This window comes from Terrapene carolina, unplaced genomic scaffold (genome assembly GCF_002925995.2).
Source record: "Terrapene carolina triunguis isolate 2854851 unplaced genomic scaffold, T_m_triunguis-2.0 Scaffold68, whole genome shotgun sequence".
Taxonomy (NCBI): Eukaryota; Metazoa; Chordata; order Testudines; family Emydidae; genus Terrapene; species Terrapene triunguis.
Genome location: NW_020664419.1, coordinates 19,418,139 through 19,438,709, shown reverse-complemented (window position 1 = coordinate 19,438,709; position 20,571 = coordinate 19,418,139). Strand labels below are relative to the sequence as shown.

The following is a 20,571-nucleotide window of genomic DNA, read 5'->3' as shown; positions in this document are numbered from 1 at the left end:
GCCTCAGATCCCTAAGTGGCTCCCTCAAGGATTGAGCTCACAACCCTGGGTTTAGCAGGCCAATGGTCAAACCATTGAGCTATCCCTCCCCCAGTTCCAATCCTCTGGGCTTCACAGAGAGGTCCAGAACATGCCTGAAGATCATCTTTCTTTTAATGGCCATAAGCTCTTCATTCACATCACTGATGAGTCCCTCCACTCACTGAAAGATTTGAGAGCAACCCTCTGCTCCTTGGGCATTGATGCTCCTGACCCAAATGAAATATAGCAGATCACAGACAGCCCAGAGATCTAGTCCAGCTCAATACCATACATATAAAAAAACCTGCAAAAATCACCTAGGAAGAAGCTTAGGTACCAGAGGAAAAATCCCTGTTACCATCACTTCTGATGGTTTGGTTGAGAGCCACAAATCACTATCCCTGAATACTTTGTTCATAACCCTTTTCCCCTCCCACCTTTCCCCCTATGCTGATCACCTTTCCCATTTCAGACCATCATGGGAGCAAATCATGTTGGACAGATGGATGCTAGAAATCATTGCAGCAGGCTACACTATTTGCTTCATCTCCATCCCCCCCACCTTCCACCCCTCTCAATCCCCTTTTGAGGACCCTTCTCATAACTTACGGTTATAACAGGAAGTTCTGCCCCTCCTGCTCATGAGAGGGCCTTCATATCAACCTACTTGAACTCAGAGCTCTCCGATATGTATGCAGCCACTTCCTACCCTTCATACAAGTGGTCAGGATCATGATGACAACAGAGCTACCATGCAGTGTATAAACCATGAAGAAGGAGCAAGATCCCCATCCTTGTGCACAGAGTCAATAAAGCTTTGAAAGTGGTGCATAACTTGCCACATTGATATCTCAGCAACTTACCTACTGGGTCTTCAGAACACTTAGTGAATATACTGAGCAGATATTTCTGCCAACACCGTGAATGAGTGCTTAGTAACCCAATACTATGGGAAATCTTCTTCACCTGGGGCTTCCCAGTGATAGACCTTTTTGCACCCTGGACCAACACAAAGTGCTGCAAATTTTGCTTGAGGGATGGTCTGAGCCCCGATTCTCTGGGAGATGCTGTCACACACACACCCCACCCAGGTCACAACTGCTGCTCTGTGCTTTCCCACAATCACCATTACTTCTCAAATTCCTCAATAGAGTGAAATAAGAGAAAGCTGAAATGATTCTCATAGCACCAGCTTGGCCGAGGCAAATATGGTTCCTAGATCTGATTTGCTTGTCCCTGCAATCGCCTCTTCACCTGCCTCTTAGTCTGGATCTTCTGATCCAGGAATCCAGAAAACTGAAGCACCTCAACCTCTCTCACCTATATTTCAAGGCCTGGCTCCTGGATGGCTTAGAAATCAACTGCTCATCTGAAGTTCACTATCATTATATCTGCTGAACATCACTATCATTATATCTGCTGAATAATAGAAAGCCACCCACTAGTAAGTACATTTCCACAAGCATAGCAGGGGATACTGTATGTATTGCATAGAAGAGATTTTTCTGCCAATTCTGTATCTTAATTACTTTCTCTTTAGCCAGTTTTGCTCTAAGAGGAAAAGACACCTGGGGAAAAAAACAAATGGATGTGGGGAGAAATGAGGGAACCTCCTGGGAAGCATCTGGAAAAAAATATTTGTTAGGAGATAACCAAACCACTTGTATTTTCCAGAAATAATTAATAAATTCAATATTTATCAAAACTCACCAATAATTCACAACAGAGTTGTTCAAAATATTTGGGTTTTGTCCTCTTTCCCCCAATATCTTGTAAATATTTTTCATCAATTTCATATCACTTTTACAATAGTGGTGTATTTTAAATTTGTGTCTCTGGGTAATATTTTTCTCCTACATAGCTTCTCCCTTTACAGAAAAGCATTTTTCCATGTCCTACAGAAACAGACCTTGTGTATTTTTTTGTTTCTGCTATCTCTTTCACACTTTCTTTTTGTGTGAATTATATACAGTATCTTGCTTGATTAGAAATACACTTTTCTGGATCAGTCACTCTCTGAGAAATGTACTGTAAACGTTAATCAGAAGCTTATTGTTATTTGTTTATTCAGTGTATGGGGCTAGAGTGGGGTCTAAAGTGCATTATGGGATGGGAGTGAAGAGTCTGCACTGATACAAGCTCCTGGAGGCATCATACCTCAGTGAGGGAGTGCACACATCAGTGTCAACTAAACCTTTTTCTAGGGGGCAATCTGTGCTTCCCACGCTAACACAGTACTCCAGCTCTATTCCTCTCCCAGAGTACAAGGGCCAAGATTGTGCCTTGCCTCCAAGCAGAGGTGCAGGAGTGGAAAAGGCTCTGTGTCCTGTCTATCTGCCTAACTTCTTATACCACATTCCTCAGGGTCTGAATGTCTAGGTACCATGTGTGGTTTCTGATGCATACCCAAAGCAGAATTCAAGGCTGTTCTTTATGTGATGTAGACACCGATGCTTACAGGCATACATATCTGCAAGCGTCAGTCTTCAAATATGGGTTTGTGGGTAGGGAGAGAGGGTGTTGTTGTTCAGGAATGAGTGGGATATGCAAACTGGGGGCGGGGGGAAGAGATGGTGCAAATGGGGTAATTATGTTGGAGCAGTGAGAAATCAGTGGGGTTGGGTACAGAAGTGAATTAATATGTGAATGTGGGACAGGAGTTAGTGAGCATATATGGGGGAGCAGGAGTAAGTGAGGTTGTGAGTGGGGAAAAGCAGATCAGGGTTGTAAATGCATGCATGTACACAGAGGGGCAGGATTGACAACTACGATTTGTGAATGGCTACGGGAATGTGAGGGAGAGGGAGTGGTGTTATGAGTGGCCAGGACAGAGTGGCGTGGTGTAGTTAGTGAGTGAAAGTTCATATAAACTAATGTAGGATTGGCATGTATGTTAGCATGTTTAATATGGTTTGTCACAGTCTCTTCAGATGAATACATGCATTGCCAATGTCACAGTACAGTGCTTTAGACCCCTTTTAGTGCATATCAAGTGCACCCTTCAAGTGACAGGCTTGGCTTCCATCACTTCTCTTTAGGGTGGAGCCCTGCAATCCAAACTCTTGGGACTGGATCTCTGGGTTAAACTTCACACAATCAACTGTGCTTGGCACCTGCAACAAAACTTCTCTTCAGAAGTCTGTGACCAGCAGCTGACTAAAGTGACTCAAAACAAATATATTCTTTATTCACCTAATGGCATGGAGCAAACAGGGAAAAGGGATACAACTAAACAAGCCCTATATGCCTGGTTCTTACCTACACTTTATTCTTTCCTTGCAAGTGTTGAATAAGTTCCACTCAGCCCAACCATTCTTACTCCAGGGCTGGGTATGACAGTCAACCCCTCCAGCATTCTCTCTTTCTCTCTCTCAGGCTATGTCTACACTGCAATTAGACACCTGCAGCTGGCCCATGTCAGCTGATGTGGGCTCTTGAGGCTTTAACCATGGTGCTGTTTAAGTGTGGTGTAGATGTTTGGGCTTGGGCTGCAGCCCGAGCTCTGGGACCCTCCCACCTTGCAGGGTCCTAGGACCCAGGCTCCAGCATGAACCGTAACATCTCTATTGCAATTCAACAGCCTCTTAGCCCAAGCCCTGGGAATTTGAGTGAGCTTGCATGGGCCAGCTGTGGGTTTTCAATTGTTATGTAGACATGCCCTGAGGCTCATGTCCAGCCATTGCTGTCTGCTCAACCCCTCTCCTTCATAAACTGAGGACTTCAAAGGTTTAGTATCCCCTTTGATCCCGGGTTCAGGCCTGGGAAGAATAAACCTTGCAAGTCTAGTTGGAGCCAGGCAGGTGGGTATTCCCCAGTTAATAGCTTCCTCAATGTTTCCTCAAAGACCCTTTGTATTCTCCCTTATGCAGTCAGGCAGGATAATATGAAGCACCTAAACTGCAGTGCACATAATAATCATAAAATATAATACAGATAACTCCCTCATTCTTCACAGGCAGAAATAAGAGTGTCTCCTTTTTGCTACCAGACTGAACAGAAAGTTATCTATTTTCTACAGAAAAGAAAACAGAAAGCACATCAGCATTCATTTCCATGTTGAGGGGAAAAGCTAGTCCACAGCCTAATCTAAATGTGGCCAAGTCCTACCACTTCAGCATGGGGCATCTGCTGCAGGCCAATTATATTTAAAAAATTGGATGTCGTGAAATCTTCTAGTTGGTAAAGACCTCTGATTTGATACCATATGTCAGAGCAATTATCAGATAGCCTTGTCAGTATTTAAAGATGTTGGGTTTTACTTTCTATTTTATAATTATTTTAAAGAATTTTCAGCGTTTTATTGTAAATCTAAATCTATTTTTCTTATAGCACCTTACTTAGTGTCAGCATCTTTTCACCAAAGTTCCATGTCCCACTTGTCATAAAGCTGTTAGATTAAAGGAGGCTAAAATTATGGCAAAGGAATATTTTTTTCTTTAATCAAATGATATTGATGAAATTGACTTTCAGATGTAGGACACAATGTACAAAACCTTACTAAATAAAGGGGAAGGTAATAGTGGCCCAAATTTAGTCTTGGCACAATTCCATGCAAGTCAATGGAGTTGCTTCTGTTTACAGCCAGGGCAGATATGGCCCAATAAACAGTACAGAAAAAATACCAGATGAATAAAGGATAAGGGAAACATTCAGCAAAGGTCAGCCCTAATCTAATGTAACTTTTCCATCTTGGTATGAGGTTAAGAGTTCCACTTTTGTGGGGTGAAAAATGAGGAAAAAGTCTCTCTTCTTTCCTAGACCATGACAGAAATAAGAAGTGAAACTCATGATACAAATTGTATTTTAAATAGTAATCAATTGAATTGAAAAAGGGAGGTGTATGAAATATACAAGATTTATGTGACTATATTTCCTTTTGAAAATAATTTCCATTTCAAGCATGGGGCTAATTCTACAACCCTTACACTGAGTAACTTCTTAGTCACACAAACAGTGCCACTGGAGTCAGCGGGGCTACTCACAGAAGTACTACTCCATGTGAAACAGGGATGCAGAATCAGACCTGACATTTTGTACAAGTCTGGAAAATTCTTTAACCTCTGGCAATTATTTAAGGATTAGCCATTCAGTTTAGTATAACTGATTTAAAGGCAAAGAGGTAAGCTTTTCTCTGTACTTTCCTACTACAAACTTTTCATCTGGTGGACTTCAAGGTAAGGTTGTTAAAGACAGCAAGTAAGCAAGCCTGAACAACTAGTCCCTTGACTGTGTTCTTCAGCATGTGCAAGCTAAGCATATTTTGAAAGCCTTCCAGAAATCTCATGCTGGTGTCTTGTCATCTCTAATACATTCAAGTTATGGACATAGGGCCTGATCCAGGGAGATGCTGAACACCTTCTGTGGACTGTTAAACACTCTCAGCTAAAGTCAATGGCAACTGAAGTGCTCAGCACCTTGCAGGATTGAATTCAATGGTTTAAAATGTTCTGTTCTGGTTATTGTGTTTATTGATTAACTAAAACAGATCTTTGTTGACAACTACCATTTATATTTCCTAACCACTCTTGACTTTATTTTTGTATTTTTATGGCAGTTTGCAGCTGTAGACATCTCTCAGGGAAAAGTCTGGAACTTATTTCAGTTAAGTGTGTGTGTGTGTGTGTTTGAACAAACTATATCTACATTAGTTTTGCATGCATTTGTATTCGTTGGCATCAAAATGAATAAAGGAGCATGAAAAACAAGTGTCTGCATTCTCAAACACAAATGCTTAGGCTTAAGGGTTCTGTTCCTTTTTGATTGTGTATGAGTTGTTCCAGTTGCCAAAATGATAAGAGTTATAAGCATGTAAAAATGAAGAACAGATTCACCAAAGGACATTATAGAAAACAGAATTAAAGAGACTGATGCCTAATTCCTTTGTATATTATTAATTTGTGTAGCACCAATAGTATGCTACGTGTTTTAAAGACAGTTATGAAAATTAGGACCTGACTCAAACAGATTACAATATCCAGAGGCTAACGCTAAATGACAAGGCTAAAATTACAAAGGCTAGAGGGTAAGGCCAAACAATAACTTTTAGAAAAGTAAAGCAATACAGTTTGAGAATAATGAAGCCAGAGAAAAATCTTAGATTTATGCAACTTGAAATAAACAGCTAAATCATGAGTGCACATGTAATGTGTATATGAAATTAATATTGTAAATGAAGTATTTAAAGTTTGACTCTACTTTATCTTTGGATTTTATTTTTTTAAAATTTAATATTTTAAATTAAATTTAATATCCCTTCTCTTATTCTTTCTCTTGCCCCTGGACTTGCTTTTCGTGAAAGCAGTGGGCATACTCAAGGGAATTATAACTTTTGTGCTTGCAACCCTCTGTTGCCACAGAATGTGAGGCATTAAAATCCTTTAACCTTAAAATGACAAAGCTTTTGCTGTGAACTTGCAATGGTACCACAGGAATCTGTCCTCATGAGAGAAGACTGTGATGAGAAAGGGAAATGGTGCCAACTTCTTTCTCCCCTACAGTTTTAAGATTGTCCTTGTGATCCTCCTGGGGTGATTTTAAAGAAGACACTCCCTTGCCTAGGCTGCTAACAAGCACTGCAATACCCATTTAATTAGTTTTGGTGGCAGCTAAATATAGGTATGGGTACATTTTCAGAATGGGGATTTCAGTAATGGTGGTGTGATTATGCATGCCCAAGAAATTCTAGTAGGTATCCACCTAAAGTGCCTCAGGGTTGTAGATTCCCCTTATTAGTTATGTATTTAGACAACTCCAATAACTTACTAGCTGTGTAAGTGAAAATATTCATTCATTTGTGTTCAAATAGCAAAGTACCCCCAAGGGAAAATTATAGGGTTCGGTTGTGGCATTTGGGCGCAGTGCATAGTAAGAGGAGCAGTACAGAACCCCACCACAGAACCTGGGGGGAACACACTGGCTGCTACACCTGTCTACAAGGGGCAAGTCTTACATTCTCCCTACCCCTCTTTGGGGTACTGTGCATTCCAGGGGAATACAGAAGGAAAAGTTCCTGTGTCACACAAGGGGTAGTGGCAAAGGCTTTTTGCATTGTTTTCACTACACACACTCGCACTGTGTGTGGGCCAAGTATAGTCTGACCCATAATGACTTGTAAAAATAATACTAAATTAGGTCCTAGTTTTCAGGCTTCACTAGTAATAACAGGAGCAACGGTTGAAGACTCAGGATTTAAATACATATTATTATTTTATTTTCTTAAGGTCTGTATCCTGTAAGAGTTGTAATTTTTTCTATTACAAAGCAATTAACGAAAGACGCCATCTGAAATCTTGTGCTTTTGGCCCCAATTTGTCTTCCTTTCTTTTATTAAATAATCTTACGTCTGGATTTGTATATACTAACACATTCCTGCTAATTCATCAGGATGTTCTGACTCACTAGTACAATAGAATGTTATAGCCAAAACCATATGTTTCCATTACTTCCATATCTGAAGAGCATCAGTTGCTGCATATGAATATCCCATAAGAAACTTTTAGAATACATAACTGATTCCATGTCCAGACAGCAGTACCAAGAAGAATTCTAGCTTCTCAAGTAACATAAGATGCATTATAAATAGAGCAAATTAAGCAGATGGGGGAAATTCAGCAGACACCAACTGGAATACATAATTCTACATGTTTAGACTGAAAGTTATTCCTGATGTTAAAAAGAACAGGAGTACTTGTGGCACCTTAGGGTATGTCTACACTACGAGAGTAGTTCGATTTTAGTTAAATCGAATATGTGCAATCAATATTAGAAAGTCGAACGTGTGTGTCTACACTAAGGACAGTAATTCGACTTTGTCAGTCCACACTACCAGGGAAAGCGTCGACATTGGAAGCAGTGCACTGTGGGCAGCTATCCCACAGTTCCCGCAGTCCCCGCTGCCCATTGGAATTCTGGGTCGAGCCCCCAATGCCTTCTGGGTAAAAAAATGTGGCGAGGGTGCTTTTGGGTAACTGTCGTCATCCGTCAGTCACTACCGCCCTGCCTCCCTCCCTGAAAGCGCCGGCGGGAAATCAGTTCGCGCACTTTTTGATCAGTGACAGCGCGGACGCCACAGCACTGCGATCATGGATCCCGCTGCGACCATCGCTGCAGTTGTGGCCGTTCTCAACACCTCGCAGCTTATCATACACCTTTCCCTGAGGCAGATGCAGAGAAATCAGGCGAGGAGGCTACGGCACCGCCGTGAGGGCCTGAAGTCGGAGAGTAGCACAGAGCTGTCAGAAACCACGAGCCCCAGCGCCCAGGACATCACGGTGGCAATGGGGCATGTGGATTTTGTTGAACGGCGATTCTGGGCCCGGGAAACAAGCACGGACTGGTGGGACCGCATAGTGCTTCAGGTCTGGGATGAATCCCAGTGGCTGCGAAACTTTCGCATGCGGAAGGGGACTTTCCTGGAACTTTGTGACTTGCTGTCCCTTGCCCTGAAGCGCAAGGACACCCGCATGCGAGCAGCCCTGACTGTCCAGAAGCGAGTGGCCATAGCCCTCTGGAAGCTTGCAACGCCGGACAGCTACCGGTCAGTCGCGAACCACTTTGGCGTGGGCAAATCTACCGTGGGGGTTGTTGTCATGCAAGTAGCCAAGGCAATCGTCAAGGTACTGCTGTCAAAGGTAGTGACCCTGGGAAACGCGCAGGCCATCATAGATGGCTTCGCTGCGATGGGATTCCCAAACTGCGGTGGGGCTATAGATGGGACTCACATCCCTATCCTGGGACCGGGCCACCAGGCCAGCCAGTACATCAATAGAAAGGGCTACTTTTCAATGGTGCTGCAAGCACTGGTGGACCATCGGGGACGGTTTACAAACATCTACGTCGGATGGCCGGGCAAGGTTCATGACGCTCGCGTGTTCAGGAACTCTGGTCTGTTTAGACGGCTGCAGGAAGGTATTTACTTCCCGGACCACAAGATAACTGTTGGGGATGTGGAGATGCCTACAGTGATCCTCGGGGACCCAGCCTACCCGCTAATGCCCTGGCTCATGAAGCCCTATACTGGCGCCCTGGACACAGAAAAAGAACTGTTCAACTACCGGCTGAGCAAGTGCAGAATGGTGGTGGAGTGTGCTTTTGGCCGTCTCAAAGGGAGATGGAGAAGCTTACTCACTCGCTGTGATCTCAGTGAAACCAATATCCCCATCGTTATTGCAGCTTGCTGTGTGCTCCACAATCTGTGTGAGAGCAAGGGGGAGACCTTTATGGCGGGGTGGGAGGTTGAGGCAAATAGCCTGGCTGCTGATTACGCCCAGCCAGACAGCCGGGCGATTAGAAGAGCCCAGCGGGACGCGCTGTGCATCCGGGAGGCTTTGAAAGCCAGTTTCAAGGCTGAGCAGGGTACCCAGTGACTTTTAAGTTTGTGGACACAGAAGCAGAACTTGCCCCCGTTTCTTTACCCAGTTGCCGTCGACTATCCTCTCCAATTACATACCCCCTTCACCCCCTTCCCAAAAAATAAAATCTGTTCTGTTTTGTTAATGGACACCGTTGTCTTTATTACTGTTTTCGCGGGAATGTTTTAAACCTGGGACGCAGACTGTGGCGGGGGGCGGGTTTAGGGTTGTGATGCAAATGATGCTTCTAAACTCCAGGAATGACAGGCTCCGCGGTGGTGGACTGGTTGTTTCAACGGAGCCTGCCAGCCCTCCTGGCCGGGACTGCGTGTATGTGTCGGCTATGTGACTGTCTTGCAGGGGGAGGAGGGTTACAGATCCCCTGCTGCGCGGCTCTGTGATGCAGGGTAAGGACCGCTGCATAAGATCTGTAACTGCCCTCCCCCGCCACCAAGTCACAGAGCAACACCACCCCCCCCACCACACAAAACATGAAAACCACCTCCCAGACTGACCAGGATAACCAGTCACTGCACTGTATATGTGCCCTGCTGCTGCACCTGCCCCCTGCTAAAGGTGACTGTCCTGTCCAATGACCAAGCCCCTTCCCCCCCCTTCAGACAGACTCCCCTCCAAAAGAAGAGGATGGAAACAGAAATGAACAGAAACGTATTCTTTATTAACAACCGCACATGGAACGGGGGCGTGAAACTTGGACGGGGTCTTGTGTGAGGCGGGTAGGAAAGGACTTTTCAAATTTTGGGGAATGAGAGCCTTCTAGTGGTAGAGCAGTCCGCAGGGGTGGAGTGAAATTTTTCACGGCCCCTTCCACCCCTCCGTGTTTGGACTTTGGGTGAGGGGGGTATGGGACTTGGTGGCGGGGCAGGGCAGTTACAGAGAGACTGCAGCGGGGCTCTCTCCTCCTGCTTCCGGTCCTGCAGAACATCCACAAGGCGGCGGAGCGTGTCCGTTTGCTCCCTCATTAGTCCAAGCAGCGTTTGAGTAGCCTGCCTGTCCTCCTGTCGCCACCTCTCCTCCCGTTCAATGTTTGCCCGGTGCATTTGGGACAAGTTCTCCCTCCACTGTGTCTGCTGGGCTGCCTGTGCTCGGGAGCATGCCATTAGTTCAGCAAACATGTCTTCCCGTGTCCTCTTCTTCCTCCTCCTAATGTGCGCTAGCCTCTGGGCAGATGTGGCTGTGGGAATTGGAAAAAGGGAGTGAATTCCTGAGACAGAGCAATGTATCTGTGAACAGAGAACATAGTCTTTCTCTGTGAACAAGACCATGCAGAGCACCTATCACACGCGCACTGAGGACAAGGTCGAATTTTCGGCCCTCTTCTACAGTGCCTGCGGTCTTGCTGTGGCGAGCTGAGGAGCAGGGCTGGACACCGGACTTTGTCTAGCTGGCAAACATGGTAAGCCGTAGACTTGTGGTCGCTTAAAACTTTAAGAGTGGCACTGGCCTCCTTTCACATAGAAAGCAATGCGAGTCTCTGCTGGCAGCAATCCTGCAAGCATGAACTCTGGCCCTGTCCCACCCCCTCGCGGCTGTAAACCGCGTGGCTGTAAACCGGCGGTTGCAGTTCTGTAAAGGGACGGGCAAGCAGTCCCAATACTAACTTTCCCCTACCTAATTCACAGCAGGGAGTCATGCCAGACATCACCCTCCTGAAGGTCTCGGAGAGCCAGAAGGAGAAGATGCTCTGGGACAGCCTGCAGAAACCGGGTCCATTTGCTGCAATGCTCTGCAAGGCCATGATCCCGGAGTACCTGCTGGCGTTGTGGCAGGGAAACGTGTCCTACCACGGGGGGCCTAATAAGCTCTCCCTGCCCAGGAACCTGCTCATGAGGCTGGAAAAACACCTGCAGGAGGCGTATGAGGAGTTCTCCCCGGAGGATCTCGCCTCTATCCCCGGTTACATTGACCAGTTCTTGGCTTAGGTGCCCTTGGAGGGACAAGTGACTGCAGGGTTTTGGGCACTATAATCATGAAGCGGACATTGTGAAATTTTTTGAAAATGGTTCGGACTACATATTGAGGCGCCCAAAGACAGACTAATCATGATACACTTTGCACAGATTCCCCTTTTGTTTGACTTTCCTGTTTACATGTTTTGAAGCACTTTACCCACTGTTAATATTTTAAATCTTCCTGTTTTGTTGTAAATAAATGTTTACATGTTTTAAAGCACTTTAGCTACTGTTAATATTTTAAATATGCCAGTTATGTTGTAAATAAATGTTTAGATATTTAAAACACTTACTGCTTGATCCTTCCCCTGAATCTGTGTCTGGGGTAACGGCGGGGGACGGTTGGTAGGGGATCTCTGTCAGGGTGATGAAGAGCTCCTGGCTGTCGGGGAAATCAGCGGTGCCAGCGCTGTCGACTGCCTCGTCCTCCTCATCTCCTTCTTCATCTTCCCCGTCCGCTAACATGTCGGAGGAACCGGCCGCGGACAATATCCCATCCTCAGAGTCCACGGTCAGGGGTGGGGTAGTGGTGGCGGCCGCACCTAGGATGGAATGCAGTGCCTCGTAGAAACGGGATGTGTGGGGCTGGGATCCAGAGCGTCCGTTTGCCTCTTTGGTCTTCTGGTAGCCTTGTCTCAGCTCCTTGATTTTCACGCGGCACTGCGTTGCATCCCGGCTGTAGCCTCTCTCTGCCATGGCTTTAGAGATCTTCTCATAGGTCTTTGCATTCCGTCTTTTGGAGCGCAGCTCGGAAAGCACGGACTCATCTCCCCACACTGCGATGAGATCCAAGACTTCCCGATCCGTCCATGCTGGGGCCCTCTTTCTATTGGATTGCACGGCCATCTCTGCTGGAGAGCTCTGCATCGTTGCCACTGCTGCCACTGCTGCTGAGCTCGCCACGGTGGCCAAACAGAAACTGCGCTTCAAACTGCCCAGACAGGAAAATGAATTCAAATTTTCCCGGGGTGTGGCTGGTCAGAGCATCCGAGCTCGGACTGCTGTCCAGAGCGTCAACAGAGTGGTGCACTGTGGGATAGCTCCCGGAGCTATTAGCGTCGATTTCCATCCACACCTAGCCTAATTCGATATGGCCATTTCGAATTTAGCGCTACTCCTCTCGTTGGGGAGGATTACAGAAATCGATTTAAAGAGAGCACTATGTCGAACTAAATGGTTTCCTGGTGTGGACGGGTGCAGGGTTAATTCGATATAACGGCGCTAAATTCGACATAAAAGCCTAGTGTAGACCAGGCCTTAGAGACTAACAAATTTTTTACCTTTAGTCCTTTTGGTATGATGTCCATCTGTTTGCATTTGGAAAGGAAGATGATGTCTGTCTGTATCTGTACGAGTTTTTTCATGAAGTTGATGGATTTCCACTCCATACTGCTAAATGCAGTGCCTTGCATAATGACAGGTTTGATCTCTCTGACCCATAAATTCCCTCTTCTGCAAAAGTGCATAGAGGGGAATAAGTTCAAGAGCTACAGCACCTGTGAATTCTGTCCCCAAATTCCTGGGACAAAAAATGCTACAGATGTTAGAGAATCATGGGTATCTGTTCCTCAGAACTTGTGGATCTTAAACAGCCTCATTGAGTGACTCTCCTTCCAAGATCACCTCCACCTCTCCCCAACCCCACCCCGTGGCAGTGCCAATTGCCAAGCTACCATCGGCTGACAGACCATGACTGTATTTGTTGACCACTCTTAGGGAGCAACTGCAGAGTATGTATCTGCACTAATTGGTGAGAAAAATAGTTACAATAAAAGTTATTTTTTCTCTTACAAAGTCAGCAGATAAAGATGCCACCTTTTTCTTTATAACAACCTGTTATGTATTTGAAGACTTATCATGTCCCGGCTCAGTCTTCTCTTCTCCAGACTAAACAAACCCATTTTTTCAGTCTTTCCTCGTAGTCATAATTTCTAGACTTTTGAAAAATTAAACATAGTCCTCTATGTGGGCTAAGTGAAACAAAGCAGCATTAAACCAGCTGTTTCTGCGCATTATAACTGGAACAAGGGTAATACACAGAGTTTTTCTTTTATCCTCCAAGTGCATATGAAAGGGAACTTTACATGCAGAGCAGGCTTTAAATGTTCATTTCATAATGACAACCAGGTCATTTCCTTTTTCAAGGTTTTATGCCACATGTCCCCAACTAAGTTTAACAGGTAACATAGGTCACATGGACAGCATTCAGAAACAAGCACTTAATGCTCCACTCCCATGCCTTTTTCATATATGTTTCATTGTCTGATACAAGAACAGTGATCCAATCAAAGGAAACCTCATGTTTATCCAATGTTTTCCATATTGAAATGAAATTTAATGTGGATAAATGTAAAGTAATGCACATTGGGAAAAATAACCCCAACCATACATACAATATGATGGGGGCTAATTTAGCTACAACTAATCAGGAAAAAGATCTTGGAGTCATCGTAGATAGTTCTCTGAAGACATCCACACAGTGTGCAGCGGCAGTCAAAAAAGCAAACAGGATGTTAGGAATCATTAAAAAGGGGATAGAGAATAAGACGGAGAATATCTTATTGCCCTTCTATAAATCCATGGTACGGCCACATCTTGAATACTGCGTGCAGGTCTCCTCATCTCAAAAAAGATATACTGGCATTAGAAAACGTTCAGAGAAGGACAACTAAAATGATTAGGGGTTTGGAACCGGTCCCATATGAGGAGAGATTAAAGAGGCTGGGACTTTTCAGCTTGGAAAAGAGGAGACTAAGGGGAAATATGATAGAGGTACACCTCTACCCCAATATAACGCGACCCGATATAACATGAATTTGGGTATAATGTGGTAAAGCAGCGCTCCAGGTGGGCGGGGCTGCGCGTTCTGGCAGATCAAAGCAAGTTCGATATAACGCAGTTTCACCTATAACGCGTTAAGATTTTTTGGCTCCTGAGAACAGCGTTATATTGGGGTAGAGGTGTATATAAAATCATGAGTGATGTGGAGAAAGTGAATAAGGAAAAGTTATTTACTTGTTCCCATAATATAAGAACTAGGGGCCACCAAATGAAATTAATGGGCAGCAGGTTAAAACAAATAAAAGGAAGTTCTTCACACAGCGCACAGTCAACTTGTGGAACTCCTTGCCTGAGGAGGTTGTGAAGGCTAGGACTATAACAGGGTTTAAAAGAGAACTAGATAAATTCATGAAGGTTAAGTCCATTAATGGCTATTAGCGAGGATGGGTAAGGAATGGTGTCCCTACCCTCTATTTGTCAGAGTGTGGTGATGGACGGCAGGAGAGAGATCACTTGATCGTTACCTGTTAGGTTCACTTCCTCTGGGGCACTTGGCATTGGCCACTGTCGGTAGACAGGACACTGGGCTGGATGGTCCTTTGGTCTGACCCAGTTTGGCCATTCTTATGTTCTTATATTGCTTGGCTAACTGTCTTAAAGTTCACAGAGTCTAAAACTACACAGTCCAACAGAATTATGTTTAATTTCACTTCACATTCACATTCTGGTTTGCTTAAAACAGCCAGTATGTTGAGAACATATCTATCTTCCTGCATCTGTGATCTTATTAGTGACAATGCTGATCCCATCACAAGTCTTCAGCTTTTCTTTAATTTCATTTACATGATTATCAAATACTCTTGGCAAGTAGAATGCTGTAGGTGGCTCAAACCTGGTGTGATTCCAACATTTCACAGGTTACATTCTAAATACTTCTTTAGGCTTATATGATCAAGGGTTTTCAGTGCCAGATTCACTGCCCAGAAAGCCTCAGTAAGCTTTAAAAGCTCTGTCCGTCTATGAAGTTGTTCATCTGTTTGTTTATGAGTTGTTCACCTCAAACATCTAGACCCCATATTTTTGCACGTTTTGTTTGCTGCTCTTTTCAGATTTCCAAGCCTTTGCTTTACGTTTGTGGGATGCTGTCTCCAAATGTCTTATCTCAACTTACTTTATGACTGTTATCCTGTTATCTCCTGGTATGTTGCATGTAGAACAAAATAATAAACCTCCACTTTCGTGGAAGATATTTTTGGGATATTGTGCAGATCACTCCCTTGTACTTATGCTTGATGTTTTACTCATCATCATCATAGCTGTAGACTAAATCCTCTGTGTTTGCAACATAGTACCATGCTTGTAATGTTGCTAAAGAAGGCATCCGAGCTGGTCAAACAAAGATATAATGTGTTTTTAATAGTTACATGAATTATGTAACATCATTTCATGTAATGCATGGACCGTTAAAACCACATTTTTCAAGTAGTCAAGTTCAATGCACTTCGTTAAAATCCTGAACACACAGAAAAATCCCAGACACAAAAAAAGCCATGGACACAAAGAAAAATCATGGTATCAATGACATTTTTTCCCACTGTGACAAACCTGCAGCCTTCAATTGTAACATATGACAACCATTATGAAGATGACCTCAACAGTAGAACATTCACATGGCTGAATAAAAATGAGTGGAACCTTAAATCAGTGTCCATGATAGCTAAAACCAGATTCAAGGGTGAAAGTAACATTAAGCACTTACTGGTATGGGGGCCCGGCTCCGGGCCCCTGGAAGGGGTGGGGCCTCGGGCGAAAGGGATGGGACTGGGGGGGGTCAGCCTCCCCCAGCCAGCCCATCTGTGCTGCCTGGCTCTGGCGGCGATTTAAAGGGTTCAGGGCTCTGGCTGCTGCCATGGTAGCAGAGGCCGGGAGCCCCGGGCCCTTTTAAATTGCTGGCCCCGGGGCAGCTGCCCCTTTTGCCCACACCCAGGAGGCGGCCGGGGGGGGGGGGATAGACAGGGGAGATGACATTAAAGCGCTGCCACAGCAGTGCTTTAAGGAGGGTCCTTAAAAAGCTGTTGTGGTAGCACTTTAACATCGGCTGGTACGTGCCAGTACTGGCAGCCACTTCTTACTGGTACGCTGTACTGGCGCGTACCGGCCTACTTTCACCCCTGACCAGATTAAATACAACACTCATTGTACCCACATTACTTTATGGCTGTGAAACATGAGTACTGAAAAAGCATCTGGAGCAAAAGCTGCAAACATTTGAAAGGAGTTGATTGCACCATATCCTAGGCATGACAAGACTAAATAGACCAAGAAATTATGATATCTGTAGAAGACTGAAAGTACATTATGTGACTACAATCATAAAAAGCATGCCTGAACAGAGAGGACGTGGATGTTCAAGGAGGCAATGGTATAACAGTGTATAAAACCATCCAGGCAACACCCCAACTGGGTTAAATGGTGGCTCAAAATAGATGTGGTTGGAATCTGTTTATAATCTTGGCCCTACCCATCCTTGGTGTTGGAAAAAGATGATAAGCATGTTGATGGTGAAGATAGTCTTTATGCTAGAGTATACAGTTTTTTGCATGCACTTGTTAGTAAATGCTCTTCTACAGTTTATCTCCTTCAATATCTATTTTTTTAAAACCACATGTTTTTGATTTCAGTTTTATTAAAGAGTTCAGAAAGTGCCCTGAGATATGAAAAACATCTCTGAGGTCTTTTTAGGTATCTGTGCTCTAATTCTGTCTTGATATTTGAATTATTCTTTATGCACCAGATTTTGCAATGAAACTTATAACTATATAATGAAATTTGGTTTTTGTACACTTGTAACATCTAGATCAATGTTATGGTAAGACTGACCTAAATTCAGTTTTCAAATGGTATCCAAATGGTCACAGATGTTATTTCACTTCACTTTTTAATGTTGGATAGCATGGACTGTTAAAGGTCTCTTTTCATTGCTTTGCATATTGCCAATGTGCTGATCTCTATGACGATTTTTCTGTAGTTTACAAGAAGACAAAAGACTCCTGCAACGGGAATATGAGAGAATCCCCAAGCAAGGTGTAAGTATGAAATACACCTCACTAAAAAAAGTCATGTTTTGCGTCCTGTTGGATAGCATGTAAAATAAGAAAACTATGCAGATGAAGATACTATTGTAAAAACTAAAACAGTAGATTTTTGTAACATCTGGAATATGTGGAAAAATTAAGAGGTGGAATTCAAAGGAAAGGCTGTGTTGTGTCATTCACTTTTGAGAACCTTAGGACAAACACTAAATATTTAACTTATAAAGACATTTACGGATAGATGTCCTGAGAGAAACTGTTCAAATTACAATTCTTCTAATTCATAGGGCAAATAGTGAAGTAGTACTTCTGGAGGAATTCTACGCCACTGCGAGGTTACAGAATTCATGTCATCCACAGATTGCTTTGCTTCCCTGAAGAAAAATGACTTCTGAGGGGAAGCAAAAGGAAGCTGCAAGAGCAGTCACTCACCCCTCCTCAGCAGCCCAGAGCAGCTGGTGCATAAATCAGTGCAGGGGAGGAGGGATTGTGCATACGTGCGGGGGAGATGTCACTCACTGCTGGGGGGCAGGGCAGGGCTGGGCATGCATGCGTGTGTGCAGGTGAGCAAACGAGGGTGGTGTAAAGGAGCCTTATTGTAAATGACACTACAGCCTTATAAATGCTTATGGTGCTTTAGTGATTAGAACTGGTTTAAGTTTTCAGACTGAAAAATTTTCCTTTCAAAATGTGCTCCATGAACTGTTTACTACTGACCTTTCTGGAGACTGTCAGTAGCCAATACAAATTATGAGTTTGATACCCCCACCCTCATTTGCTCTTCAGTTGCCTATGATTGTAATACTGAGCATATGGCTGCATATATTTGTTGACTAATAACTAGAATTAAAGGATCAAAGTTAGCTACATTATTATTAGACAAAGGGGGTTTGAGGATTTCCTCCAGTGCTCCCCACTCTCATTCTCCATCCATTGTATTGTAGTTTAAATAAATTCCCAGAATTTTGCAGAATTTTAAAATATTGTGAACATAATTTTAAAATTTTTGGTGCAAAATTCCACCAGAAGTAAAGTAGTAACAAATTATATTTCATAACATATCCTATAATACATATATCATTCAGAAGAACTAATCTTAATCCTTTCTTACAATATTATTCCCTTTCCCAAAAATATAAAAGAGGTCTATATATCCTGCTTGCTTTTCTGATCATCTTAATCCTCCCACTGTGCTCAGAATTTATTTTTCTTCCATTCAAACAAGATCAGTGGTGTTTGTTTCATGAAATTGCCCATCATCTCATTAAAGGCCTGATTCTGCAATTCTTGCACATTTTGAGTAAAAAACACTCAATAGTTAATAATTGTAACAAAAGGTAAATAACATTCAGCATGTGAAAGACTACAAATTCAAGATCAGTATTTGGGATAGAGGGATGTACAGCTTTTTCTGGTGAAAAATCCAGATGAACATTGCAGATGATTCCTTCTGGTTCCAGCTGGCTGACCAGGTTAAGAGCAGCGGATCTATTCACTTAGAGGTTCCTGGCACTGCAGATTATTGGAGCTTCTGGTCCTCCAGTTAAAACCAATAGTCTTCTTAGCGTATGAGCAACGTGATGCAGGTGGCACATAACCAGGCTTCATCGGCGAATTTGGTCGGCTGGTTGGATCATTAGCTTCCTCGGCCTGAGCCGGGTACTGACCGGGAGCACGATATAGTAACCAACAAGAGCCAGTTGAAGGATTGTAATCGTTTTTACTGGAATTTTCTAGACTTTTACTTTTAGTTTGCCACTTTGAATCCAGCCCAGGTTGGTAGTGGCCAAAATTTAGCATCTACTGGCTATACAGCGGCCTTTCTGAAATGAGCATTACAGTTGATGTTAAATTGACTATTGGCACAAAGCCCAAAGTCTGTACAGACATGGAAATTGAACTTCTGTTCTCACTAATAGGGTTGTCCTTCCATGTCAGAGTTGAGACATGATGATGGAGCAGTGTGGGGTAGTTAGCACTGCTGCTGCTTGTTTGAATCTGTTCTATGGGTGAATAGAGGTCTTATGGGCTATCAAGCCAAGCCTTATAAAAGAAGTAAATTATCAGAACAAAAGGAAGACCTAAGACAGTATCTATGTATATGAGAAAATATCTTTAAGAGTAATATTTATTTTAAAATTTAAATTTAACTTACAACAAAATATAAAAGAAAATTTGGTGGAAATATGATGGAACCAAAGAATTTTAGGAGTTTTCGTAATCGTGAAATAGGAAAACTAAACTCATGTGAATATGCAAAAATACCAAAGTAATACACAGTCCATTCAGGCTTCTTAGTCTTTTAAAGAAAAGGTGCACTTCTCTAATGAAAATCCATAAATTATTAAACAAACAATACAATATTTTTAAACAATTGTAAGCAAGAAATGCACTTTCCCCCAAAACCAAACAAATTTGAGATACCTGATCTTTGACTTTACTTTTAAAGGAGACAGAAAAGAAAATGAAAGTGGTGAAAGAAAACTGTGAAGAGCTCCGTAAAGAAACAATCCAAAGGAGAATGGAAATTAAAGCATTGAAGGAAGATGTGACATCCAAGCAAAGGCTGATGTTAAGAGAACAGAAAGAAGTAGAGGAACTTCTTGAGCAGCAGGATGATTTAAAAGTAACATAAGAATGCGTATATAAGTGTGTGTGTGTGTGTGTGTGCGCGCGCGCGCGCGCATGCACATGCTCAGGGAAACACATTGAATATTCTGAATACTTCTGCTGTCATTCGAGTATGTACTGGCATCAGAAGGCATGACATCACAAAATGCAGCATTAGTCAATAACCATGTATCATGCTGCTATACCATTCCCACAAGTAGCCATATGGGAAATTAGAGGCATAAGACTGACAACAAGTAGCTTTCATAATGGTTAGAACTCTTAGGCTAATTTCAGGTATATAGATATTAATGGAAAAGACAGAACACAGTATTCTGTGAATTATAATTAGAGCAGGTCAGGAATTTTCAGTCACTTTTTTGATGGAAAATGTAGTTTCTGCAAAATTTTCTACAGGACATTTTCAATTTTGCTGAAACTTTTTGATTTTTCCATCAAGAAAATATTAAAATGAAATGAAAATGAAATCAGTAACTTTCAATAAACACACGCACACGCTTGAGACCTAAGATAGGTAAAATTCAGAAGACGTGGATCGGTGAAAGGTTTGAGGTCAGATATTTCATGAACCAGGATGGCTGGAAATAGGAGCTTAATAGCATTGGAAAAGCAGGGCTTCCAGTCTTTCAGAAGGATACACAGCACTTCCTTCCAGATCTGTCAGATCTTGAAATATTGGACCTTAACAATGTGAAATTTGTGTGTATAGAAAAGGTATTTTAG

The 20,571-nt window shown here is 43.1% G+C and overlaps 1 protein-coding gene across 1 annotated transcript in view; it reads left to right on the top strand.

Moving 5' to 3' along the window:
- The window catches only part of CCDC146 (coiled-coil domain containing 146), a 124,331-nt gene that overhangs the window by 68,388 nt on the left and 35,372 nt on the right, over nt 1-20,571 (top strand). The window contains exons 5-6 of the mRNA XM_024196967.2: nt 17,154-17,211; nt 19,667-19,843. Coding sequence (XP_024052735.2) covers nt 17,154-17,211; nt 19,667-19,843 — 235 coding nt within the window. The remainder of the gene's footprint in view (nt 1-17,153; nt 17,212-19,666; nt 19,844-20,571) is intronic.